This window comes from Aythya marila (assembly GCF_965140915.1).
Source record: "Aythya marila genome assembly, chromosome: 12".
Classification (NCBI taxonomy): domain Eukaryota; kingdom Metazoa; phylum Chordata; class Aves; order Anseriformes; family Anatidae; genus Aythya; species Aythya marila.
This window is the reverse complement of record NC_139053.1, coordinates 19,227,726-19,250,618: the sequence shown is the minus strand read 5'-3', so window position 1 is coordinate 19,250,618 and position 22,893 is coordinate 19,227,726. Positions and strand designations below refer to the sequence as shown.

Genomic DNA, 22,893 nt, shown 5'->3' with positions numbered 1-22,893 from the left:
TGGAACCTGATTTGCAGTCAGACGCTCGGAGAGCCAGAACGCGTTTTATTGAAGAGGTCTCCGGGGAGGCATAAACCTTTCCAAAAAAAAAAAAAAAGGAAAAAAAAAAAAAAAGCCTTTCCGATGAAGCTGTATTTTTTTTATATATTAAAAAAAAAAAAAAAAAAAAGGCTTTAAGATAAACTTGCCTTTAGTTCACGCTGCTGGTGGTGATTTACTGGGGGGGTGGGAGCGGGGAGGAATGCGGAGAGCTCGGGGACGGGGCCCCTGCGGGATCCCGGCCCAGGGCCCTGATTTGGGGACAGGAGCGCACGGATCCTGCTGGGACGGAGGAGCGTTGGCCTGATGGAGTCAGGATCAAGCTCCGTGGATCCCTTGGGACAGCCGCATTTAGCAGCAAAGGGGACAGCAGGCGAGCCTCGTCCCCGGGAAGGTGACATTGTTTGATTACTGCGTGGATCAACGCACAGGTCCAAGCTGTCCCCAGCGTCCCCCTGGGGCTCAGCGCTCTGTTTTGGGGGCTTGAGGTGTGGGCAGGTCCCCCAGGGCATGGTCTGCTCGGTGCTGAGGGCATCCCCGTGGCTGGAGGAGGCAAATCCCTGCTGGAAAGGGCTGGGGAACGAGCAGCAGGGCACAGGCAGCCTGCAGGGATGCGCTTTGAGCAGGCAGATGGAGCAGCAAAGGGGAAGGCACCCGGCCCACGTGGGTGCTGCCGCAGAGCTGGGGAGGGCGCACGGCGCACTGGCGGTGCCCTTGGGAGGTGGGAGAAGGGCTCAGGAAAGCACAGGGACGAGCTGGTTGGGGGAGGTTGGGTGGCTGGGGGTCACCTCCCCATGCCTCAGTTTCCCCGGGGATGGGATGCCGCTGGTGGGAGCCAGCCCTGGGGATTAGGACCACGGGTTTCCGCCCCGTTATTCCCCCTAAAAAAAAACCTCTCCAGTTCCCGAGTTTCCTTTCCTCACCTGCTTCACGGAGCTGCCTTAAAAAGCCCAAACCCAACAACAAAAGGAACAAAACAAAACCACCCTCCATCGCTCGGCCAACCGCAGGCAAAGGAGAGGCTCCGCACCGAGCACTTCCACCAATTCTTACGGCTCAGACACCGGCTGCAGACCTTCAGCTCCGGCCCCGGCAGGGAACCTGCTGAGCTCCCGGCCCCTGGCCTGCTAGTCTCCTCCCGCAGCTCGCTAAATCCCACAAGATGTTCCCAATAACGGGCGCCTGGTGCGCAGCGCTTCATCCTTGGGGACATCTGGTGCCCTCCCGAGCTCCGGATAAGCACGGGTGGCTGTGGCAAGCTCGGGGGGCTTTTGGGGTCCCCGGGGTCCCCGAGCACCGGACCCCGTTGTGCCACGGGGCCGTGGCGCAGCTCTCAGCTCCCTTTTAATTCCTTTCCCAGCTGCGTTGCCTCAGCGCCATGACCAGGCTGTAACCGGAGCGGGCCGGCGCTTTGCTGATGGAATGTGTTTCCACCGGGAAAATACCGATTTCTGTGGGAACATCTCCATTTTTGAACCGAAATTTTCTGTTTCTGGGGGGTGTGTGTGTGTGAATGTGCCCGAACCGGGCTTTTCAGGGAGGTTTGAACTCCTCCTCGCTTTTCTTTTGAGACGGACACAAAAGGGTCAGCTGTGAGAGGCCGGGGGGGCGCGTGCTGATAGAGGAGGACAAGGAGCACTGAGGAAAGCTGAGGTGCGCAAGCTAGAAAAATCGAAGCCAAAAATGAATAAACTGCCATATTAACCCCAAATATCCCTTCGATACGAATTTCAGAGCCTTTTTTTATCCCTCGTGCTGCCTCTTCCCATGCTGCTCGGGCTTCCCAGGCATCGCCATGCCCAGCTGGGCACGAGCACCAGGTCTCGGCAGCTTTTCCGAGGGGTTTTCAGCTGGGCAGCAGCCGTGACCTCCGCCGGTTTGCAGGGCACCCAAGGCCCTGGGGCTCTGCTGGCCCCCCCCCGGCCGAGGAGGATGGAAACCAGCTGGGGCGCGGGCAGCAGACAATAGGGGCTGCTGAGGCTGCTCTGCAGCGAGCTGCAAAGAAAGGGCTGCCCGAAATGCTCAGCTCCTCCTGGGAAAACACGGGCTTGGAGGCAGCAGGGCCAAACGGGGGAGGACGCGGTGCATGGGACAAGCCTTGTCCTGGCGAGATTTGGTGACTGAGCTGTCCCCGTCCCCGTCCCCGTCCCCGTCCCTGTCCCCGTGGGCGCTGGGGAGGCGCGGGCAGATGGCATCTCCCGCCGGTGATCCACGGGCCGGGAATAGAAAGCTGAAACCGGAGCCCGCGTCTCCCCGTTGCATCTCCAGCATCATGTGAGAGGTCGCCTGCCCCCCGGCCCATCCAGGCCTTGCCTAGAAATAGCCCCAGAGCTCTCGGGGCCGCGCTGCCAGCCCCACACGGCCCCGGCCTCGCAGCTGGTGGCCCCCTGGGGACGCTGCCAGGGCTCCGGGTGGGTGCCCCTTTGGGGACCCCCAGAGGCACAAGCCCCTGAGGATGCTGCAGGGCTCAGGACGGTGCTCCCGAATTTTTCTGTTACTATTCACACTGACAAACTGCTTCTCCTTTTTTTTTTTTTTTTTTATTTTTTTTCCTTTCCCCCTCCCTTCTCTCTCCTCTCCACCCTTTTTTAATAGCAGCCTCTAACAGCCACACTCATTCTTCTTTGTTGACACGGCCCTTTGGCATCGGCGCTTGGCATTTGCAGAGCAGCTCGTTCTGGAAAGTTAAAAAAAAAAAAAAAAAAGTGTTTTTTTTTTTTTTTCTAATTAAAAAAAAATAAAAAATGCAGCCCAGCCCTCGTGCCACGCTGGGGGAAGCGGCGCAGGGAGCGGTGCCGCGGGGCGAAGCACCCCCACGGGGCTAAGAGCTGGGTGCTGGTGGGGGCTCAAAAACCTCTGCTTTGCTTCCACGCACGCCCAGGCGCACACACACACACGCTCCCTGCTCCCCTGGCCCCCAAAACTCCTCCTCGGATGGTGACAAGTCCCTGGTGTCCCCCCCACGGAGCAGCGATTTCCTCGCCGCAGCGTCTCCAGCTCCAGCTCAGCAGCAGCAGCATCCTGGCAGCGCTCACGGGGCTGCAGTGGTTTTGCTGCTCCAAGGTTCAGGATGGACCCGGGGGCTTTTTTTTCTTTTTTTTTTTTTTTCCCCCACCTTTCTATTTCTGGCTCCAAGAAGCGCAGAGGCAGCAGATGTTCCCGCTTGCGCCAGCCGTGATCTTGGCTGAGAGCATCCTTGACTCACCTGCGAGGCTGGTGAAGGAGCGGGGAATGGTTTAGAAGCAGGGGAGAACCCGGCGGGGCTTCTCCAGCAAAAGGACTAATTAAAATAATCATTTAGGAAAGTAAAAAAAAAAAAAATACAGAGCATTTAGAGCAGCAGATAAAGGACACATCCTAAACATTTTAATAAAGCAGCTCTGTCCACCTGGAAAGCAGCACCAACAGAGTGCAGAGTCCGGCCTTTAAAAAAATAAAAATGAAAAAAATAAAGTTTGCAGAGGAAAACACAGCTGTTGAGCGCAGAGTTCAAGGTCGCTGAACCTCAGGCCGATGGCCCCGTGTCCCTGTGGTGGCCACGCTGCTGGCTTCACCCCGGGCAGGTGACACAGTGACACCGGGGCTGGCCACCTGGGCGAGCTGCCTGCCTCAGTTTCCCCGGGTGGCACGGAGGGGATTGGCACCCCTGCCTGTGCCTGGTTGCGGTTGTGTGTCCCTGGTGGGTTTTTAATGGGGGTGATGGGATTTTCCAAGCGAACCCAGCTGTGCCAGGCAGCCCCTCCAAGGGACTTTGGGACAATTTTGGGACTGCAGCAATTCCCAGGGTGATTTTAGTGCCGGGTGCTTGCTGTCCCCTGAGGCTCTTCCCATGCCGGTGCCGTGCCGTGGCCCGGCACGGGGCGATTTCCCCCGACCCCTTCCCCTCTGTTGGCTCCACGGTGGGAACCCACAGCAGAGGTGGGAGCCCAGGGGCTGCTCTTCTGCCCCCGTGAGCCACGTGGGGCTGGGAATCGCCTCCTGGGAGAAATCTTCCCCTTTACAGCCAGCAGACCCCGCGGAGGATTATCCGGAGGGGGTGGCAGGGAGGAGGAGGGGGAGCAGCCACACTGTCTCGAAGGCACTGCGTTGTTTGAAACGCTCTTTAAGGCACTCGATGACTCACAGCAACAGCTGGAAGGAATAAGCAGTTGGTAATTTCCATATTAACCTCCGGGTCCTGGGGACGGGGAGCTGCAGCACGTGCCTCCCCGCGAGGGCACCGTGGCAGCCGGCCACCGAGCGGGCACCGCCGGGCACGTATGGGGACGGGGATGGGGACACGGGGTGGCTCCAGCAGCGTGCGGGCTGCTGGCACGGCCAAAATTCTCCTGATGCAAGCTGGGGGGGGGGCTGGCAGGGCCGCCCGGCCCCCGGGGGCTGTTTGCTCAGCACCTTGCACAACCAGCGCCCGCTCCCCAGCCCTGATGCAACGCGGCCACGCGGAGGCCGCCCGGCTCCGCCTCGCTTGGCTTCGCCTTCGTGCCAGGGGACACGACGGCGCTGGAGATGAGCTGCAGACCCCATCCCCAGCTTTGGGGTGGCTTGAAAGCTCGGGATCCAACGGGGACCCTCCCCGGCACCGGCGCACGAGGGGGGGGGGAGCCGCGGTGGAAAATCCTGCGCCAGGCTCGCCTCCATCGCCGCGCGCCCCGGGGGCCGTGTTTGCCGCCAGGGCATATGTTTTCAGTTCTTGCCGGGGCCGACTTGAGAAATTCTCTCTCCCTCCCAGCTTCTCTGTTGCAAAAAAAAAAAAAAAAAAAAAGAAAAAATTAAAAAAAAAAAAAACAGCGACCGCAGGGCCGGGGCGGCGGTGGATGATAAATGAGCTGCTCTGTCCCCGCGCAGCCAAAGCCCGGGGAGCTGCTCCCAGGCAGGCTGCGCCCCGCAGGGATGTGGGGGGGAACCGGGGGGCTTGTACCCCCCCTGGAGAGGCTTGGGGGGGGCAGAAAGTTGTAGGGAGGGGTTTTGGGGATGGGATGAGGAGGAGGGCTCCGGCCTGGGGTCGGTGAATGCAGCGCGTTGTTTCCTCGCCCATCTGCGGCGCAGGCGGGGGAGCATCTGTCGGCCCCGCGCCGGGGGTGGGCTGAGCCCACCGGGGGGGGGAGCGGGGCTCCGGCTGGGCAAGGGGGGGCAGCCCCGAGCCCTGCTCCCCACAGAAAAACCCACAGGGAGCAGAAGTGGAGGCTGAAGGGACGGCTGAAACCTTCCCTTACCCGCTGCTGCTGCCGCCTGGGGGCTTTTCCCGGGCGGGGGTCCCATCCTGGTGGGTCTCGAAGCGCGCACCCTAAAAAAAAAAAACACGGCGAGGGGGGAGCCCACGGTGCTGGCTGTGGGGTGCCAAGGAGAAGGGGCGATGCTGGGAGACCTTTAAAGAGCACTCCCAGCACGCGCCGCCGCATAGAGCAGCCGCAACATCAGCCCTATAAATAAATAAACCACAACGAGGCCCCCACTGCCTGCCGGAGCACCCTGAAAAAAAATAAAAAATAAAAAATAAACCCACCCCGCACAGCCCGTTCCCCCCCAGGGTATCGTGTTCCCCCCTTCTGTGTCGCCTCCCCGCCACCGCCACGTCTTTATTGCCGGAGCCATCTGCCTGGAAACTGGATCCCCGTCCCCAAAGAGCCCCCCGTGCCCCCTGCCCGCGCTCCAGCTGATGCCCCCCGGGCTCTTTGATCTCACGGCCAGTTGCCGGCGGGTGTCGGACGGGCCAGGGGGGTGACAGCGAGGGCTGGCCGAGCCGAGGGGGGCACGGCACCGCTTCCAGGGCCGCTTTTGGGGGCCAGGATCATGCTGTGGGGTGGCCCCGAGGGTGGCGAGGAGCGGGGAGCTCCGTGCCAGCCCAGGCACCGTTGCGGTGACTTGCCATGAACGTGGCTGCATCGAGCATCCCTAGTTTTTATAGTTTTTTTTTTTTTTTTAATATCCCTATATTTATAGGGTTTTTTTGCTCTCTAAGCCCCGGGCGCAGCTTGCCCAAGGACAGCAAAATGCTTGAGCAGCACTAAAAAGCTGCCGGCGGGCTGGGAGGCAGGTAGGGAGGCTGCGGGGTGATCGCACGCCTGGCTGAAAGGCGGCCAGCTCCGGCGGAGAACACAGCAGCTATTTAGCAGCGAGCGGCGAGGCGCTGCAGCGTTTTTAGGATCGAGGGGGAAATGGGATCTGGTATCGAACTGGAACGGCGGCCGGGCTTTGAAATGGGAAATAAATTACCGGGGCCGGCCTGCCGTGGGGGCGCCGGGTTAAGAAGGGTGGGTGCGCGGTGGTGTTGGTGACATCTGGGGGGACACGGCCCCCATGGGAATTACAGGGTCCCCATAGGGCACAGCCCCCTATAGGGCACAGCAGCCTATAGGGCACAGCCCCCCCATAGGGCACAGTGCCCCCCTTGGGACATTACCCCCCCTTGGGACAGTTTCCCCTCCACGGTGCCACTTTTGGGGTGCGCGCTGCACCAAGCGCCATGGCACAAAGACGGGGTGCAGGGGGGGAACGAGGCATGGGGACCCCACACGGGCTCGGTTGCTGACACCCCCCGGGGGGGGGCTCGCTGTGTGCCCCCCCAGCGCCCCCCCACCATGTCGGGACCCCTCCGAGCCCCATGGGCTGCGCTTGCGGACGCCCCCCCGTGGGGTCCCGGCATGGGCAGGGGGGGCCCCCCCCGGGCAGGTCTCGGTGGGGGGCGGCGCGGGGGGGGGCGGCCGGGGAGGGGCCGGGCGGGGGCTGAGCTGCGGCCCGACCCCAACTGCTCGCTGCGAACTTTTTGATCCCGCGCCGGTGGCTTTTTAATTATTTATTTCGTTAGGGCTTGTTTTTTTTTTTTTTCCTTTCTTTTTGACTTTTTTTTTTTTTTTCCCCCCGCTTTTTTCCCCTTTTTTCTTTTGTTTTTTTTTTTTTTTTCCCCCTTTTTTTCTTTTTCCCTTTTTTTCTTTTTCCCATTTTTTCTTTTTCCCCTTTTTACTTTTTCCCTTTTTTCTTTTACTTTTCACTTTTTTTCTTTTTTCTTTTTTTTTCTTTTTACTATTTTTCTTTTTTCCTTTTCTTCTTTTTTTTTTTCCTTTTCTTTTATTCCTTCCTTTTTCTTTCATTTTCCCCATTTTTTCCTTTCTCTTTTTCCCTTTTTTCTTTTTCTTTTTCTTTCCCTTTCTCTTTCCTTTTTTCCTTTCTTCCCCCTTTTCCTTTTTCTTTCCTTTTTATTCCTTTTTTTCTTTTCTTTTTCTTTTCTTTCCCTCTTTTCCTTTTCTTTCCCTCTTTCCCTTTTCTCCCCCTTTTCCCCTTTCTTCCCCCTTTTTCCTTTTCTTCCCCCTTTTTCCTTTCTTTTTCCTCCCCCCTCCTTTTTCCTTCCCCCTTTTCTTCCCCCCCCTTCCCCTTTTCTCTCCCTTTCCCCCTTTTCTTCCCCCCCTTTCCCCCCCTTCTCTCCCATTCCCCCTTTTCTCTCCCATTCCCCCTTTCCCTCCCCTTCCTCCCCTTCCCCCCCCCAATTTCCCACCCCCTCTCCCTTCCAACTTTCCCCCCCCTTCCCCCTTTCCCCCCTCCCTTTATATCTTCCCCCTCTGCGGCCGGGGGGGCGGCAGCAGCTCCGCGTGTGTGTGTGCGCTCTGCGTGTGCGCCCCGTGCGCGCGTGTGCCGTGTGTGCGTGTGCCGTGTGTGTGTGTGTGTGCGCGCACGGGGGGGGGCGCGCCGGGCAAACCCGCCCCCCGAGCCTGCGTGGCCGCCGGAGCCGCGGGATGAGCCGGGGGCGGCGATGAGCTCGGCGGGGCCGGGGGCGGCGGCGGCGCCGCTCTCCCGCAAGCAGCGCCTGATGGCCGCGCTGGCGGCCGGCGAGGGGGGCCCGGCGGCCGCCGGAGCTCCGGCGAGCCCCTCTCCGGCTCTCTGCTGCTTCATCTGCGGCGGCGGCATCAGCCGCGGCAAGGAGCTGAAGCTTCAAGTGAGGCCCCCCCGCGACCACCGGCCCTTTTTCCCTTTCCTCCAGCACCAGGAGCCGGCGCCCGGCGCCCGCGCCGTCTCCGCCGAGGGCTGCGCGCTGGTGTGCGCCGTGTGCCGCTGCTTCCTGGGCGAGCAGTGGGACTCCTTCGAGCGCAGCCGCACGCCGGTGGAGAAGCGCATGTACTGGCTCAAGCGGCCCCACCAGTGCGAAGCGGCACCGGGGGGCACCGGGCTGCGCAGGGGGGCTCCGGGCTGGGACCCCGCCGCGGCTCCGGGACGCCGGGAAGACGAGGAGGAGGAGGAGGAGGAAGAGGAGGAGGAGGACGAAGGGCCGGCGGCCGGCTCCGAGCTCTCCGAGCTGTCCGACGCCGAGCCCCTGTCGGAGGCCGAGGGGCCGGGAGGCACCGGCAGGGCCCCCCCGGCGGCGGGGGGCAAGCGGGGGCCGCCGTGCTGCTCGTCGGAGGACAGCGAGATCAACATCACCAGCGAGGAGGAGGAGGAGGAGGAGGAGGAGGAGGGAGAGGAGGAGGAGGAGGAAGGCCGGCGGCCCGCTTGGGCGGCGGGCACCGCCTGCTACATCTGCGGCAGCCCCTTGGCGCCCGGCGGGCAGCACCGCGTCCACGTGCAGAAGCAGGAGAGGAGCTCGCCGGCGCCTTTCTTCCCTTTCCTCTGGCTTCACAGCCCCCCGCCGGGCGCCCAGCCCCTCTCTCCGGCCGGCAGCACCTTGGTGTGCCCCTGCTGCTTCGCCTCCCTCATGCAGCAGTGGCAGAGCTTCGAGCTGGCCAACGTGCCGGTGCTGCAGCGGCTCTACGTGGTGCCCCTCAACGCCGCCGCCGCCGCCGTGGCCCCCAAGGGTCGCCGAGGGCCGAAGGAGGACGGGGCGAGCGCGCCGCCGGCACCCGAGGCTTGCTACCTGTGCGGGGAGGAGTGCGGCAAGGAGGCGAGGCCGGTGGCGGCCAAAATCACCAACGGCAACGCCAAGAGCACCATGCACTTCCCCTTCCTCAGCCTCCTGCCTTGCCCGCCCGGCGCCAAGGGGCTGAACAAGCACTGGGAGGTGAGCAGCTGCCGCAAGTGCTACGGGGTCCTGCAGGACCTGTGGGCCATGTACAGGGCCTGCCACAACGAGGAGCTCATCGCCTCGGTGCAGAGCTTCCTGGGGAGGTACCACCAGGTTTTCTCCGCCGGAGAGCCCGGCGGTTTGGCCGGCCACCCCGGCGGCAAGCCGGGCCCCGGCTCCGTCTGCTACATCTGCGGGGCCGAGCTGGGGGCAGGCAAGGAGTTCCAGCTGAACGTCAACCCGCCGGGGCGCTTCGGGGAGAAGGAGCCCTTCTTCCCCTTCCTCACCGTCTACCCGCCCGCCCCGCGGGCCCGGCCGGCCGATTCCACGGGGCTGGTGGCCACCTGCGTGCTCTGCTACCACGACCTGCTGGGCCAGTGGCTGCAGCACGAGGGCAGGAACTCCCAGCACCCCAGCAGCGCCTGGTCGCGGCAGTACAAAGTGGAGACCTTCGTCTGCTTCTTCTGCCGCCAGGAGAAGAAGCGATGCCTTGGATTAAAAGCGGTGCAGGTGGCCCGGCTCCCCGTCTTCCTCTACACCCTGCGCGTGGCCAACAGCCTGCTGGTGGACGACGGGAAGCAGCTGACCATCGGCGCCTGTGCCGACTGCGGGGCCGTGGTCCTGGCCGGTAAGAGCGTGGCCCCCCCGGAGCTGCTGGCTGCTGCGCCCCCGGCTCTGCTCCCCAAGGTAAGGCGCTGGGCCCCGAAACCTTCCCTCCCCACCTCTCCCTCCCCACCCCTTTCCCCCTGCCGGGACGGTTCTGGCACCGAGCGGGAGGCAGGGTGGGGACACAGATGGATGCTCTCCTTTTGGGTTCAGTCCCAGGGGGGTGAACCTAAGGGATGGGGTGCCTTTAGCAATGAACTTTTGGAGCCGTCAAGCCGACAAGGAACGGATCAAAACCCTTCCAAGAGGCTCGGGAGAGCCAAGACCTGTCCGCTTGCAGAACCATATATCTGCGCCGCTGGCGCCGGCTCTTTTGGAGCCCCGCGCGAAGGAGGTGGGGTTGTTTGTCCTCCGAGGTGGCCAGAACGGAGGAAATCCTGGTCTTGTACCGCCCGCAGTCCGGGATAACCAGAGAGCTGAGGGCGGGCTGCCCGTGCCCGCCGCAGCCGGCATCCTCGGGAAATTCCTCCGGCCGAGGGGAGCGCGCAGCCAGCCTGCGCCGCCGAGGAAACTTCCCGAGTTATCTCCGGTTTTATAGGGCGCCCGAATCAAAGGGTTTCCTCTCGGAGAAACCCGAGCCCTTCCTGCAGCTGGGAGGCTGATGTGCAGGCTCGGGGGCGAGCCCAGCGGGGTTACGCGGGGCGCCGCGGGGGCACCGCCTGGGAAGTTGCGCGAAGAGCAAAAAAGATTTCCCCTGGAGTTCGCCTTTCTGGTGGGACGGGGAAGCTGCTGTTCCTACCCCGAATTTCCAGCTCGTGGGAGCGTGGCTCCTGGAGAGCAGCTGCTCTCTATCTGCAGGCCAGGCCCCAGACCGGGCTCTGTAAAATACCAGCATCCCAAATCCCCAAATTACTTTTCAAAGCCTTTCGGCTCCGTTCAGAGCCAGAACCCCGCGGCTCTCCGAAGCGCTGGCATTTTCTTTAGAAATGCAAAACAGCCCTCCCGAGGCAGCGCTCCTTTGCTCTCCTGCTCTCCCCTACCCCATTACAAAAATAATTTCCCTGCCCAGGGCCTCGTGGCTCCGTGTCCGGCCGTGCCAGGGGGACCCCACCAGGACCCCGAGGGTCGGCGCGGCCGTGCCAGGATGGCGCAGGAGGTGGGCTTGGCACCGGCGAGGGGAATCCTCTGGAAACCCGTTGCCTTCAGGAGGTTTCCCCTCATCATGGGGGCCTGATCCGGGCTGCTCATCCATCGGGGTGGCTCGCTCGTGGACGAGGGTGGTTTGTTCCCAAGCTGGCCCTCCTGGGAGGCTGCTTCCAGCTGATGCAACTCGCAGCGCGCAGGGCTTCGAGGTGGAGGCTCGCGGGACGCTGGAGCCAGGATGCTTTTGGGGTCGTGCTTATGGCTTTTTTGTCCATCTGTCTGTCTGTCCTGGTGTCTGCAGGAGCTGGTGGCACTCACCCCGTGCTGTCCGGTGGCCACAGAGGGTTTGGGATCCAGGAGAGGGGTGCCCACCCCAGGGTGCTGCTCCAGCAGGGGCCAGGAGGGTACAGGAGGGAATACCAGCGGGTATTTCCCACCTCTGTCCCTGTAGGGTCCCCAGGCCACAGCGTGGGCATGTGGTGCTGGTGGCCGTGCTGGTCCTGAGCGGCTCTGCCCCAGCTCGGACTCCAGCATTTGGTGCTCGGGGATTTCCTGCCCCTTTCCCCTGGAGCCGGGCATTTCCCGGACACGCATCCTCGTGTCCTCGTCCCCAACCCCAAAACTTCCCCTTGGCTCCTGCCTGCAGCCCCGCGTGTGACCCGAGCAGCTCTGCAAAGCTTTTGTGTGGGGTCAGGAGGGGCAGAGGGGGAGGAGGAGGAGGACGCCCGGGGTGTCCTGGGGTGGGGATGCCATTCAATTCCTCCCTCTTGTTCCTGGGCGTGCTAATGAGCAAATTGAGGGGCTGATACAAGGGCACGGTGCAGGAGCTGCTTGGGGAGGGCGGGCACCGCTTCAGTTTTTGGGGCTCTTCCAAGTCCTGGGGGGCACTTTTGTGGTCCTCTCACCGTCTCCCTCCCCACCTTTACGCTCTTCCCACCCTGTTAACGTGGAATCAGGCAGGATCCTGCTGGACCAGGGGGCTAAACCCATCGCCCTGCCCCTCCTCGCAGCTCTGCTGCTTTTTTTTTTACCAAATCTTCATGGTTTTTTTTTATTTCCCATGCCCAGGACGGACACCCCCTGCACCCGGAGCTGGTGGCTTGCTGCTGCCCTGCCCGCAGCTGGCCGACCCCATTGGTTTCGGGTCTGGACCCCAGACCCGGTACTGGGTAACTGCAGCCAGATGTCCCCGTGGAGGTTGGGTCCTTTTTGGGGCAGCTTGGAGCTGCTAACGAGGGAACCCAGCACCCGGAGCTCATTAGGGGGCAGGCAGCTCATTAGTGGGGTGGGCTGGTGCCTCTGCTGCTGGTGGGGAGGCGGAGAGCAGGGGGGGGGCAGGTCCTGCTCAAGGAGCCTCTCTTGGTTATCTCCAAGCTCCTTGGGGCTGCCACAGCCCCTGCTTTTGGCTTTTGTAGGGTGGATTTGGGTTTGTAGGGTGGATTTGGGTTTGTGGGGTGGATTGGGGTCGGTGTGGGTGTCTGCTGGCTTGCCACCCTCGGTCCCCTCTGAGGTGCGCACCAGGAGAGCGCATCCAGCGCTGCCCCTTGCAAGGGGAATTTGTGGGGCTGCCTCATTTTGGGGGGGCTGCTGCATCTGGGGGGGCTGCGGTGCTGCTGGATGGAGGCTTACAAACAGTGAGAGCCAAGCAGCTGCAGGGGGAATTGCTCCGAGCTCACCAAAAACCGTGGCTGTGAAAACCTCGGAGAGAACAGGGCGCTGAGCACCCACGGACCCGAGGGGCCGATGTGAGAGGGGAGGGGGCTGCTGGCCTCCAGGATGCACGGAGGGGATTCCAGCCCGCAGAGCTGCGGGTTTAGGGGGAGGTGAGCACGGGGGGAAGCTGGAAGGTGCCATAAAAGTGCCATCAAGCCGCCCCGCGGTGCCCCTGCTGCCGCCGGCACGGCGCGGGTGGGAGCCGTGTCCCTCCTGGAGATGGCTGGGGTGGATGGGAGCGGGGCAGAGACACACGGGACGGGATCAAAACAGCCACGGGGGGCTGGGAGCAGCACCCACTGCTCTCTGCTTGCTGGCTGAAGCGTCCAGGGGGCTCCGCACCCCGCTGTGGCTCGGGGAGAGCCGCTCCTGCTGCCTCCAGGTGCTGCCGACCCCGCACCTGGCGAGCTCCCCGGTCCTTAAGAGGCTTTGCTGCCTCCTCTCATCCCCATCCTCCGTCGGATTTCGGAGCGCACTGCCTGCTGTCGCAGCAGGGCTCTGCCCTCAGGTCACCGCCGCCACGCGCGGGTGTCCCCAAGGAGGAGCCCGTCCCCAGGAGGAGGAGGAGGAGAAGATTTGGGTCTGGGCGAGGTGAGAGCCTGAGGCTGAGCTTTTCCCTGCTACATTCACAGCTCTGGGGCACTCAGGGCTTGGCAAAGGATCCCTGGTTCTCGTTGTGGGGTGGCACCCGGCCCCAGCCCCACAGCGGTGCGGATGATCCCGATCCCTGCAGGGTTTTGCCCCTTCCTTTAGGGCCGTGCCGCGGTAACCCCGAGGGGAGCCTCCAGCTGCTGGGAGCATCCTCCCCCGGCCTTTTAAAGAGGTTGTGGGCAGACATCAAAGAGCTTTCCTGCCAGGTCCTGAGGAGTGGAGGCAGAAAGGATGCTGCGAAAGCCAAGCCAGGAGGCGGAGGGCGAAGCCTGATCCTCCTCCCTGCGCCAAATTCCTGGGGAAGGGCCCAGATCTCCAGGTGCGTGGCAGCAGGAGAAGGGAGAAAAACCTCTCGGGCCGGGTCACGGGCCGGGGACCTCTGTTTTCCGTGCGTCTTTTGTTCGTTTTGAAGCAAACTGGAGAAAAAAAAATCTCCCGGCAAGCGGGTGAGGTGCCAGCACCAGCGGCTGCGCTTTCCCTGCCAAGCTGGCTGCTTCTGCGGCTCCGTGTGCGGGCTGCGGAGGGGGGCACGCACCGGGGTGCTCCTGGGAGCGTGGAGGGGCAGAGCAGGTCTCGCTTTCACCTTTTTTTTGGGCTTTTTTTTGGAGCCAGCGAGACGTACCCTTGGCTGGTTACGTCTCGCGCCGGTTGTGCCGTCGCTGATGGTAGCAGATAAAGAGCAAAACGAGGCCGAAGGGGTTTTGAGCCAACTTTTCGGGGATAAACTCGTGGTGTTTGCAATCTGTGTGTGTGTGAGAGATGTTCACACCACGTTTTGGTGAGGAAGGCTTTCTCTGGGGGGTGGCCTCGGGAATATCCGCGCCCGGCGGTTTCGGCCGAGGTCTCCGAGGTGGCACCAGAAGCAGACCATGACTTCATGGCTCGGGGCACAGCCTCCCGCTGGGTCGCGTTCCCAGATGGCGAACAAAGAAACAAGGCTGGGAAAATGTGCCTCCTGCTTTTTCCTGCCGATGAGGTCAGGCTGTTTGTCCGCACTTGGTGCGCGCGAAGCTGGGCTGGAAACCCGCGCCCCTCCGCGCCCCGTCCCGCTGCTCAGCCCCTCTCCGACCCCCCCCTGCAGCCCGTGCCTCGTCACCCCGGGGTGCTGGGGGCTGCGTCTGGGGGCGAACGTCCTTCAGCCGTGCCCGGGGGGGGGAGAGCAAAGGTTTCTTTTCCTTTGGCTGGCCTGACCTTGCCGTCCCAGCTGTCCGAAATGCCAGCGATCCCGTGCCGCTGCCAGCCGCGGCGTCCTGCGGGCCTCGTGCTGACTCCACAGCTCACCAGCTGGCTGCTATATTTTTTTTTTCTAATCCCTCCTCACCTTCCCTCTCCCTTTCCCAAAAGCAGCAGCAGCAGCGCGGGGGGGGACCGAACGCTGCCTCTCTCCTCCTGGGACACGTGGCAGGATTTGGAGATGCCCCCTCCCCACAAAGAGCGAGGGAACGGCTCCTTTCTCAGCTTTCCCTTCATCCTCTCCCCCCCCCAAAAAAAATAAATATCCCCTGCAATCCCCACCACCACCCCGGGAGAGGGAAGGGCCGGGCCGGGCTCCCTTCCCCTGCAGCCGCGGTGGTGCAAACGCTTTCGCAACCCCGGGAGCATCTTGCAGCAGCTCCGGCCCCCTCCCCGCGCCTCCTGCGGAGCCGCCGCCAAGTCGGGAGATGGGGCAGAGGCACGGACAGCTCTGGGACGGACGGACAGACGGACGGATGGACGTTTTGTCCAGGAGCTTGGCTCTGCTCCAGCCCTGGGGGCTCCTTTTGGCAGCCGTGTTGGTGCCAGCAGGAGCCGGGCGGGGGTTTGGGTTGCTCCCCGCTGGCACCCTCGGCGCAGGGACAGGATTTGGGATTTCCCTGGGACCTGCTGGCACCACGGGGCACGCTGTCCCCTGTAAAGGGACATCAGACAAGGGGCTCTCGCTGGTCCTGTGCTGCTGGGCAGGATCAGGCCGGGTGTTGCCCTTCCTCTCTGGTTGGGGTGCTGGGCCTGGAGGGGTGGCGTGGAAATGTCCCCTGGGTGTGCCACGGCTCTCCTGGGGGGGTTTCCCAGCTCAGCGTGGCTGGGAGAGGGCTTGGCAGGGCTAAATCCGGGAGGGTGGTGGCACAGCAGCATCCCCGGGACGGGGGCTGCAGGCTGGGAAGGGGACACCGAGCCCCCCGCAGCCTGGGGGGTGGCGTGGCGCCGAGGGTGGGAGCCTTGGGGACGTGGAGGGGGACAAGTTCCCTGTTCCCAAAGCCGCGGGGAGGCCCCGCCGAGCTCAGCAGCGCCTCGTGCAGCACGCACACCCCGGCCCTGGCGTGGGGACAGGGCCTCTCCGCGGGGAGGGGACCAGCGCGCCGTGCCGGTGGCAGGCTCCCAGCCGCGCCGGGCTTCCCTCCGCAGCGAGCAGCTGGAGGCGGGAGCCCTTCCAGCGGCACAATCCTCCCCGGGCCCCAGCCCAGGGCTCTGACAGCTCCGTGTCCCCCCCGCCGTCGCCGAGACGGGCTGCGGAGGCGCCTCCTCGAGCGTGCCTTGGCCGCGGGGGCAGCGGTTCCTTGCACAGGGCTGCGCCGGCGCCGCCTTGCAGCAGGTGCTGGCCCGGCACCGTTTGCTGCGCCACCGCGCTGCTCCTCGCCTGCCCTCCTCGCTTCGCACCCCGATTTTCCAAATTGCATCGTGCCCCGAGCCGTGGAGAGCCCGGTTCTCCGCCCGGTGGCACCCGGGGAGGACGCACGAGGGGTGGCGAAGGCCCTGGATCGTCAGCTGCAGAGCGAGGCTGGGTTGGGGAGGGGGATCCTTGCCTTTTTTGATTTTTATTTTCCTCTTTCTCCCCCCACCCCGCGGTACTGCGAGTGCTGCTGCTGGGCTTTAGTAGCTCTCGGGAGGCTGAAGTCATCTGTTTATGCGCGGCGCTGGCGTGGTCGGAGCAGCAGCTGCCCCGGCTTCCCTCTCGGACCTGCTCTGAGCCGTGCCAGGGCACGGCGAGCACCGCGGCCACCCCAGGCTGGTTTGTGTCGTGTGCTGAGCCCTGTCCCCCGGGGGGACACGTGGTGGCACATGTGGAACGTGGCTGGGGGTGCCCGCACTGCCCTGCAGCGTGGTGCTGCAGGTGTAGGAGCTTTCTCCAGCTGGAGGACGGCTGAGTTCTGCTTTTAGGGTAAATGCAGACACCCGTGCTGCCTTCCAGGCTGCTCCCGGTTGCACCGAGGACCTGGCTCGCTCCCAGCTGTGCAGCACAGCCCGGCTCGGTCCCGCTGCGTACCGGCGAGCCAAATTCGGGGCAAAACCCTCAGGGTTTGGCAGCGTGCACCAGTGCAGCTCCGTGCCATCGCCCTCCCCGCAGGAGCTCCCGGTGCTGGGCTCGGTGCCTCGGGATTAGCTCGGCCTCCGGCGTTGACTCAGGCGCTGTGCACAAACTCAGGAAATCGCCGTCTGGCCCCGCGCTGCCTCTGCCCCGCGCCTTCCGGCACGGGCGGCCACGGCACAGCGCTGGGGGGACCCACGACAGAGCCCCCCCCACAAAGCCGGCTGCTGCTGGGGCTCTGCCTGGGGTTAAAGGGCTCTTGGTGGGCTCCGATGGGGGGCTTTGAGGGGGGGCTGCCCCATCCTTTGGTGACTTTGGGTCCGGGGGAGCGGGCCCTGCTGGTGGGGGGCAGCTCGCGCACCACCGCCGTGCCGGCTCACCCGGAGCGCATTCCTGTGCTCCCCCAGCCTGAGGGTTGCTGGGGACATTCCTGACCCGTGGGGACATCAGAAAGGGACATCAGACCCCGCAGATATGAGGGGGGAGAGGGGCGATCCCCTCCGCCGTGCATGGCCAGTGGGGGTACCCGGGGACACCTGGCGGTGCGGCCGGCTGGGATGGGCTCAGCGGGGCGGTTTCCAGCTGCTGTCAGCACGGAGAGGACACGGGGGGGCCAAGCCAGCACGTCGTTAGCCACCCCAGGAGCCTGCGCAGAGCCCGTGTGGGCTGCCCCCAGCACCTCAGCCCCCCCCCGTGACCCTCCTCGAGGCCACGGCCTGGCACCGTCCCCGGCTCTGCCCCCGGCACCTGCCGCCTCCTCCGACGCGGGGCCGGGCGATGCCGCCGGGGTCTTGGCAGGGACCTCGGAGCCGGGAAGGTTTTGGCGAGGTGGCGGCCTCTCCTTTGGAGGTTTGCAGCCGTGGCGGGGCTGCTGGAACGGGGAGGGCTGGACAGACGGCCGGGGAGGGCCGGACAGACGGCCGGACAGCTGCGCCAGGCGTCTCCGGTGCCGCGCGGGGTGGGGGGCGCGCAGCAAACTGCCACCACCAAACCCCATCTGCCCGCAGCACGCTGCTGGAAGGCAGCGGGCACCCGAGAGGCTTTCTGTCAGATGCTGACCAAGTGCTGGTGATTCCAGCTATTAGCCTGGCCAGGAAGAAATCCACGTTTCTGTATTGATGCGCGCGCGTCTCCCGCCCTCCCTCCTCGCCCTCGCCGCTCCAACAGCTGCGTTTTCTTCTCCTTCTGAGTCCTCCCGAAGCGCAAACAGGGCGAGGACAAGGCCCTTCAGTTTGCCCGGGAGGTCCCGTGCCAAGGTCAACGCCACGCAGGGGGGGGGACGGGGCCCTGGGGCTGGCGGGTCCCCGGGGAACCGGGGCCGGAGCCGCCTCCGGCTCGCCTCCAGATGCCCCGGCTGCGGTGTCTCCGGAGGGGGGGCCGAGCTCCCTCCTGCCGTCTTCTGTTTCCAGTCCAGAACATCTGCACAGTAACTAGGAAATCTGGGCTTTCTCCGTGTTCTCAGCCAGGTCCTGTCACTTCTTTCCTCTTCCAGAAAGGGCTTTGGGCCTGGTGGTGGTTGTTTTTTTTTTTTTTTTTTTTTTAATTCCTCCTTTCCTGCTGGTGCAGTGTAACCTGCTCCTCCCTCGCCGCTCGCCCTGGGTGTCGGGGCCGTGCCTGGTTTTTGCTCCGTGTGTTTGCCGCAGCTGCTGCAAGGGAGAATCGGGGAGCCCCCGCTGATCCCCCTGCTCCTGGCTCTCCTGCAGCCCGGGCTTTGGTTTCCCCATGGGGCAGATCCTTGGGGGTGCCAGGAGCCGTCCCCACTCCTTCTCCCTCAGGCTGAGCCTTTTCCTCCCTTTCATTCCCTTTGCTATTTCCCCTCTCTGCCCTATTTCTGGCCGTGCTGGCCCCCTGCCCGGCACCCTCCAAGCGGAAAGAAGAGCTCAGGGAGTGGGGAAGGAGGACAAAGCCCGTGGGATGCCAGCAGAGGCTCGATCCCAGCTGACGAGAGGGCATTCGGGGCCATCACACGGCCCCGGAGAGCCACGGGGGTCCCCGCCTGCCCTGCGGGGTGGCTGCACGGGGTCTGGGGCGAGCTGGGGACCGGGGGCACCCGGAGGCACCTCGGAGGAGCCGGGTGCCACCGTCTGCTGGCCGGGCACCTGGAGGGGCCGTGTGCCATGGCACCGTGCTGGGGACAGGCGCGCGGCGCTCCCAGCTGCTATTTCTGGCGGCCAGGGGCCAGCTCCCGGCAGCTGCTGCCCTTTTATTTTTAATTCTCCCCCCTGTGGGACAAACGGGGACGGGGAGAGGGACGAGGAATCCCCCTCCTTCCCCCGGTGTGGGCAGCGAGAGAGCTTTGGGGATCTTTCCCCATTTTTGCCTTGCTCCCATCCGAATCCCAAATCCAGATCCCTTCGGTGGGCGACCCTACAAAGAGCGTTGGGTTGGGGTTAGGGGGTGCCGGGGAGGGGGCCGGGGCGGGGGGGGGAGGTCCGGTTTCTCCCTTTCCTGGAGGAATTAGGGAGGCCACATGCTGCCAGCAGCGTTTGGCTGGTAGAGGCAAGCGGAGGCTCCGAGGAGGCGAGCAGGCGTCCGCACAGATGGAAATTTGATCACCCACGGCTCAACAGATTGTTTGATTTATTTTAAAATCAAGCAGATGGCTGCAACAGGAGTTTGTTTAAGTTCAGCTCCGAGCTGGGCCAACGGCCAGGATACTCGAGGGGAGGGGGGGGGGCGATAGGGGAGAGGGAGGGGGGGGGAGGCGTGCCAAAAAATGCTCAATGGCTTTGGTCAGCAAGCACCTCGCCTCCTCCTCCTCCCCTCTGCCTCGCTGCAGCTCCCTCGGGCACCCCGGCTCCCCCTCGTATCGCGTCCCTGCCTTCATCTCTGGGCTCGGGCAGGCTGCTTTGCCCCTCGCACACACGCCTGCCCTCGGGTTTTCCTCCCTGACTTCTCGGTGGGGTCGGATTCCCCCCCCCAGCCATCCCTTTGCCCTGCCCCTGTTGCGCTTTTGGGGTGGTTTCGGGGGGTCTCCGGGCTGGAGGAGGCTTCCCGGGGCTTTTCTCCTGTCCCCTTCTCCTCCACGTCCCATGGGGAGCTTGGGGATGGAGCTGGGGTCCCGGCTGGGTGCCAGCGGGGCTGTCCCCACGTGTGGCTGTCCCACTGCAGAGGGACAGCTGGGTCCCCACGTCCCAAATCAGCGGTGGAAACAGGGCGGGTTATTGCTTTGGGGGTGCTTGGGGCGAGCTGGGGATGCCCCCAACACGTGGCCGTGTCCCCTGCTCACAGCTCCGGCCACGTTTGTGGCCTCGCTGCCATATGGCAGGCAGGGAAGGGGCTGGGGGAGCTGGTGGGGAAGGAGCCTGAGAATCGCTAAAATGCCATAAACGGCCTCATTTAGGGGCACGGGGTGGGGGGGGCTTCCCGTGCTCAGGAGCCAGCCTGGAGGTGACCTGGGGTCCTTGGCACGCGTGGCCACGTCCCCTCGCCCTGCCAGGGCACAGCAGGGCTGGGGATGCTCCCCCTTTTTGGGGACAAGCAGCTGGTGGTGGCCTCACCGGGGTGACCGGGGGGACGCTCGGAGAGCTCGGGGCGCCCTGGGGGTGTCCCTGTCCCATAAAGGGGGGGGGGGGGCTGCGTGCCCCCACCGGGGAGCGGGGTGGGAAGGGGTTAAGGCAGGCGAAGGAAAACAAGAGTGCTGCAGGGCCTGGGTGGCTGACAAGCCAAACAACTGTTTTTGACTCACTGCTGCTGCCTTGCCAAGCGCAATTGCTTCCACATTCCCAGCCCCTGGCTGGAGGGGTGCGCGGAGACGTTGGCTTCTCTGGAGGCTGCGGGGAGGGAAGGGGGATGCCGGGGAGGGGGGTGGCAGCAAGGGGGGGGGTGTGTCGGGGGGGTGCCTGGCTCGGCACCGCTTTTTCTCGGCTCTTCTCGCCTTTTTTTTCCCCTCCCCTGTGGAGCAGCACGGGCAGGCGGGGGGGCGGCGATGCTGCTGGGGCCGCTGGTGCCAGCTCCCCGTGGAGCATCCCCTGCATCGGCCCCAAAGGTGGCAGTGGGGTTGGGGAGGGGGCTGTAGGGCACCCCAGGGGTTCGGCTGCCCTGTCTGGGTGCAGGGGGGCAGCAGCAGCCCTCGGTGCCCCCCCCCTCCAGCTCCTGGGTTCCCCTCTCCAGCTCCTGGGTTCCCGTCTCCGCTGGGGATGGATTCCCCCCAGTCCCCTGGGGTCCCCATTGCTGCCCCCTTAGGGTCAGGGCATGACCCCATTACACCCCACACGGTGATGGGGAGCACTGTGGGGGGAGCCAGGCGCAGGAGGGGGTAAATTTGGGGGGGGCAAATCTGCCCCAGCAGCTCCCAGGCTGTAAAATCCCCAGGGCTCCGGGCGCTGGTGCCGTCGTGCTGCAGGCAGTGAGAAAAAAAGTCCTTGGAGCTCAGGCTTGGTCGTTGCAGGGAAGGTTGGAGCTTCTCGGGGTTGCTGCTTTGTGGAGTTAATTATCTTCTGAGTCTGCTTTTTTATTATTTTATTATTTTTTTTTTATTTTTGTTCCTTGGGATTATTTCCTTGGCAAAGCAGGCGTCGTTTCCAAGCGCTGAGCTCTGCTCGCTCCGAACCCCTGGCTGCTAAGGAGGAGATCCTGCTCTGAAAAAAAAAAAACAACTCGTCCTCCAAAAAAAAAAAAAAAAGCCACAAAACAGAGGGGATTGGGGTGATTTGGGCCGGTTTGGGCTGTTTTTGTGGAGCGTACACCTCGTGGGGGGGGGAGCAGATGGGGCTCTGCAGTCACCTGTCCGCGTTTTGGGGACGTCGTGCCGGGGGTCTGTGGTGCTGGGGGTCCCGCCTGGGGGGATTTATCCACGGGGGATAAACGGGTGCCACCTGGTTGATCTCACCCTGCTGCCACCCCAAGGAAGGGATTTGGCGAGCTGTGACCCCTCGGTGTCCCCACGTCGAGGCAGAGGGGTGCAGCACCCTGCGTCCCCGCGCTCCCCGTCCCCCCGTGCCACCCTGGGGCTGGGGGGGCACCGTGCTCCAGGCTGTGCCCTGTTTTACCCCCGGGGAAGCTTTTTGGGGTGCGTGCCCCCAGTTTTCCGCTTGCACCTCCTTTTTTAACAGGATGATTGGATGACCGAGCAGGATGCGTGCGGGTTTAGCCACCGGGGCGCATCCCAACCTCTGATTCTTCCCCTTGCACCCTCCCAATGCTCCACAAATGCCAGGGGGTGCCCACGTCCACGTGCGTGCAACAGGAGGAACCTCGTCGGCTCCTGCTCGGGGCACGAGGAGGCAATTCCAGGCCGGGATCCCCTTCCCGAGGCCGCAGCTGGGGCCGGGGAGCAGCAGCAGCAGCAGCGCAGGGGCCGGCTCGCAGCGGCTCTGCCTCCTAATGTGTTTGCAAATCCTCCCCAGCTGAGGGGATTAAAGCCGGCATCTGGCTTGCTTTATAATATTAAAACAAAGGGAGTTGGAGGCGCCATCGGCGAGGGAGGGAGGGAGGGAAGGAGAAGGAGAAGGAGGGAGGGAGGGAGGGAGGGAGGGAGGGGGCTGCAGCCCTGCTCGCCGAGGTGTAGCTGCTGGGAAAACATCGCAGGAATCCTCGCGCGCCCCTGCCCCAGCCCCAGCCCTTCCCGGGAGCTTTTCCCGGGCACCAAACCAACCCCGAGCGCTCCTGGTGGCGCAGCGGGGACAGCTCGGGGACACTGGGGGCGTCCTCACCACCCCCCGGCGGTGCTGCGGGTGCCGGAGACGGGTGGGCTGGGGGGGGTCTGGGGTCTCCACGAGCTTTTTGCAGCCTCCCCTGCGCCGCGCTCGGAGCAGCAAGAATTCAGGAAGCCGGCGCGCGGCGAGTGCCAAGTCGGGGCTGTACCGCAGCCAAGCCCCTGCTTGTTTTCTCGTCTCGCTGGAGCCAGCGAGTGACCTTATTAGCTGAGGGGGCAGCCGCCTTATTAACGCACATCTGGCCGCGGGGAGGCCGCACAGGCCCCGGACTGTCTCCCCCCCTCCCGGCCCTAACCCCGCCGTACCTTGCAGGAATGCTGCCGGGGGGCTCGCCCGGGGGGCTCGCGGGGTGGTGGCGGGGCTGGGTTTGCCGCTGGGGGGGCAGGATGGGGCAGGCGGGGCTGGTAGGTTATAATTTGGGGTCGTAATCCGGGGGACGGGGAGGCTGGGGATGTCCCCCCGAGCACAGAGGATGGGCTGGTGGTGTTCCCGTGGGGGCTGCCCCGGCCCCCCTGCGTGTTGCCACAGCCCCTTTCTTCTTTCCTATGGGGCTGGCTCTGCTTTTTGGGGCCCTGTTGGGAAGGTTTTGGGGAGATTACCCCGGCGTGGCATCCTCACATCCCAGAGAGCAACCCGGGGCGGGCAGCGCGCATCCCCTGTGCCCTGATGGTGCCGTTCCCCTACACCCCCTTCCCAAAGGGTTTCCCTCGAGCGCACAGCGGCACCAGAGCATCCCAAACCTTTGGGGTCTCTCCGCTGGCTCCCCCCAAACCTGCCCCATCCCCACGGGCACTCACCCTTCCTGCACCCCTGCC

General features: G+C 64.0%; 1 protein-coding gene across 4 annotated transcripts in view; it reads left to right on the top strand.

The window, feature by feature from the left end:
• Positions 1-7,783: 7,783 nt before the first annotated feature.
• GSE1 (Gse1 coiled-coil protein) overlaps positions 7,784-22,893 on the top strand; it is a gene marked incomplete at its 5' end in the record, with an annotated part of 94,379 nt that continues 79,269 nt past the window's right edge. For 2 of the 4 annotated variants that reach the window (XM_082770252.1, XM_082770253.1), the window contains one exon: positions 7,793-9,712. In XM_082770252.1, coding sequence (XP_082626378.1) covers positions 7,841-9,712 — 1,872 coding nt within the window. Of the gene's footprint in view, positions 9,713-22,893 lie in introns of all 4 variants that reach the window. The other 2 variants (XM_082770251.1, XM_082770257.1) reach the window with 2 other exon arrangements.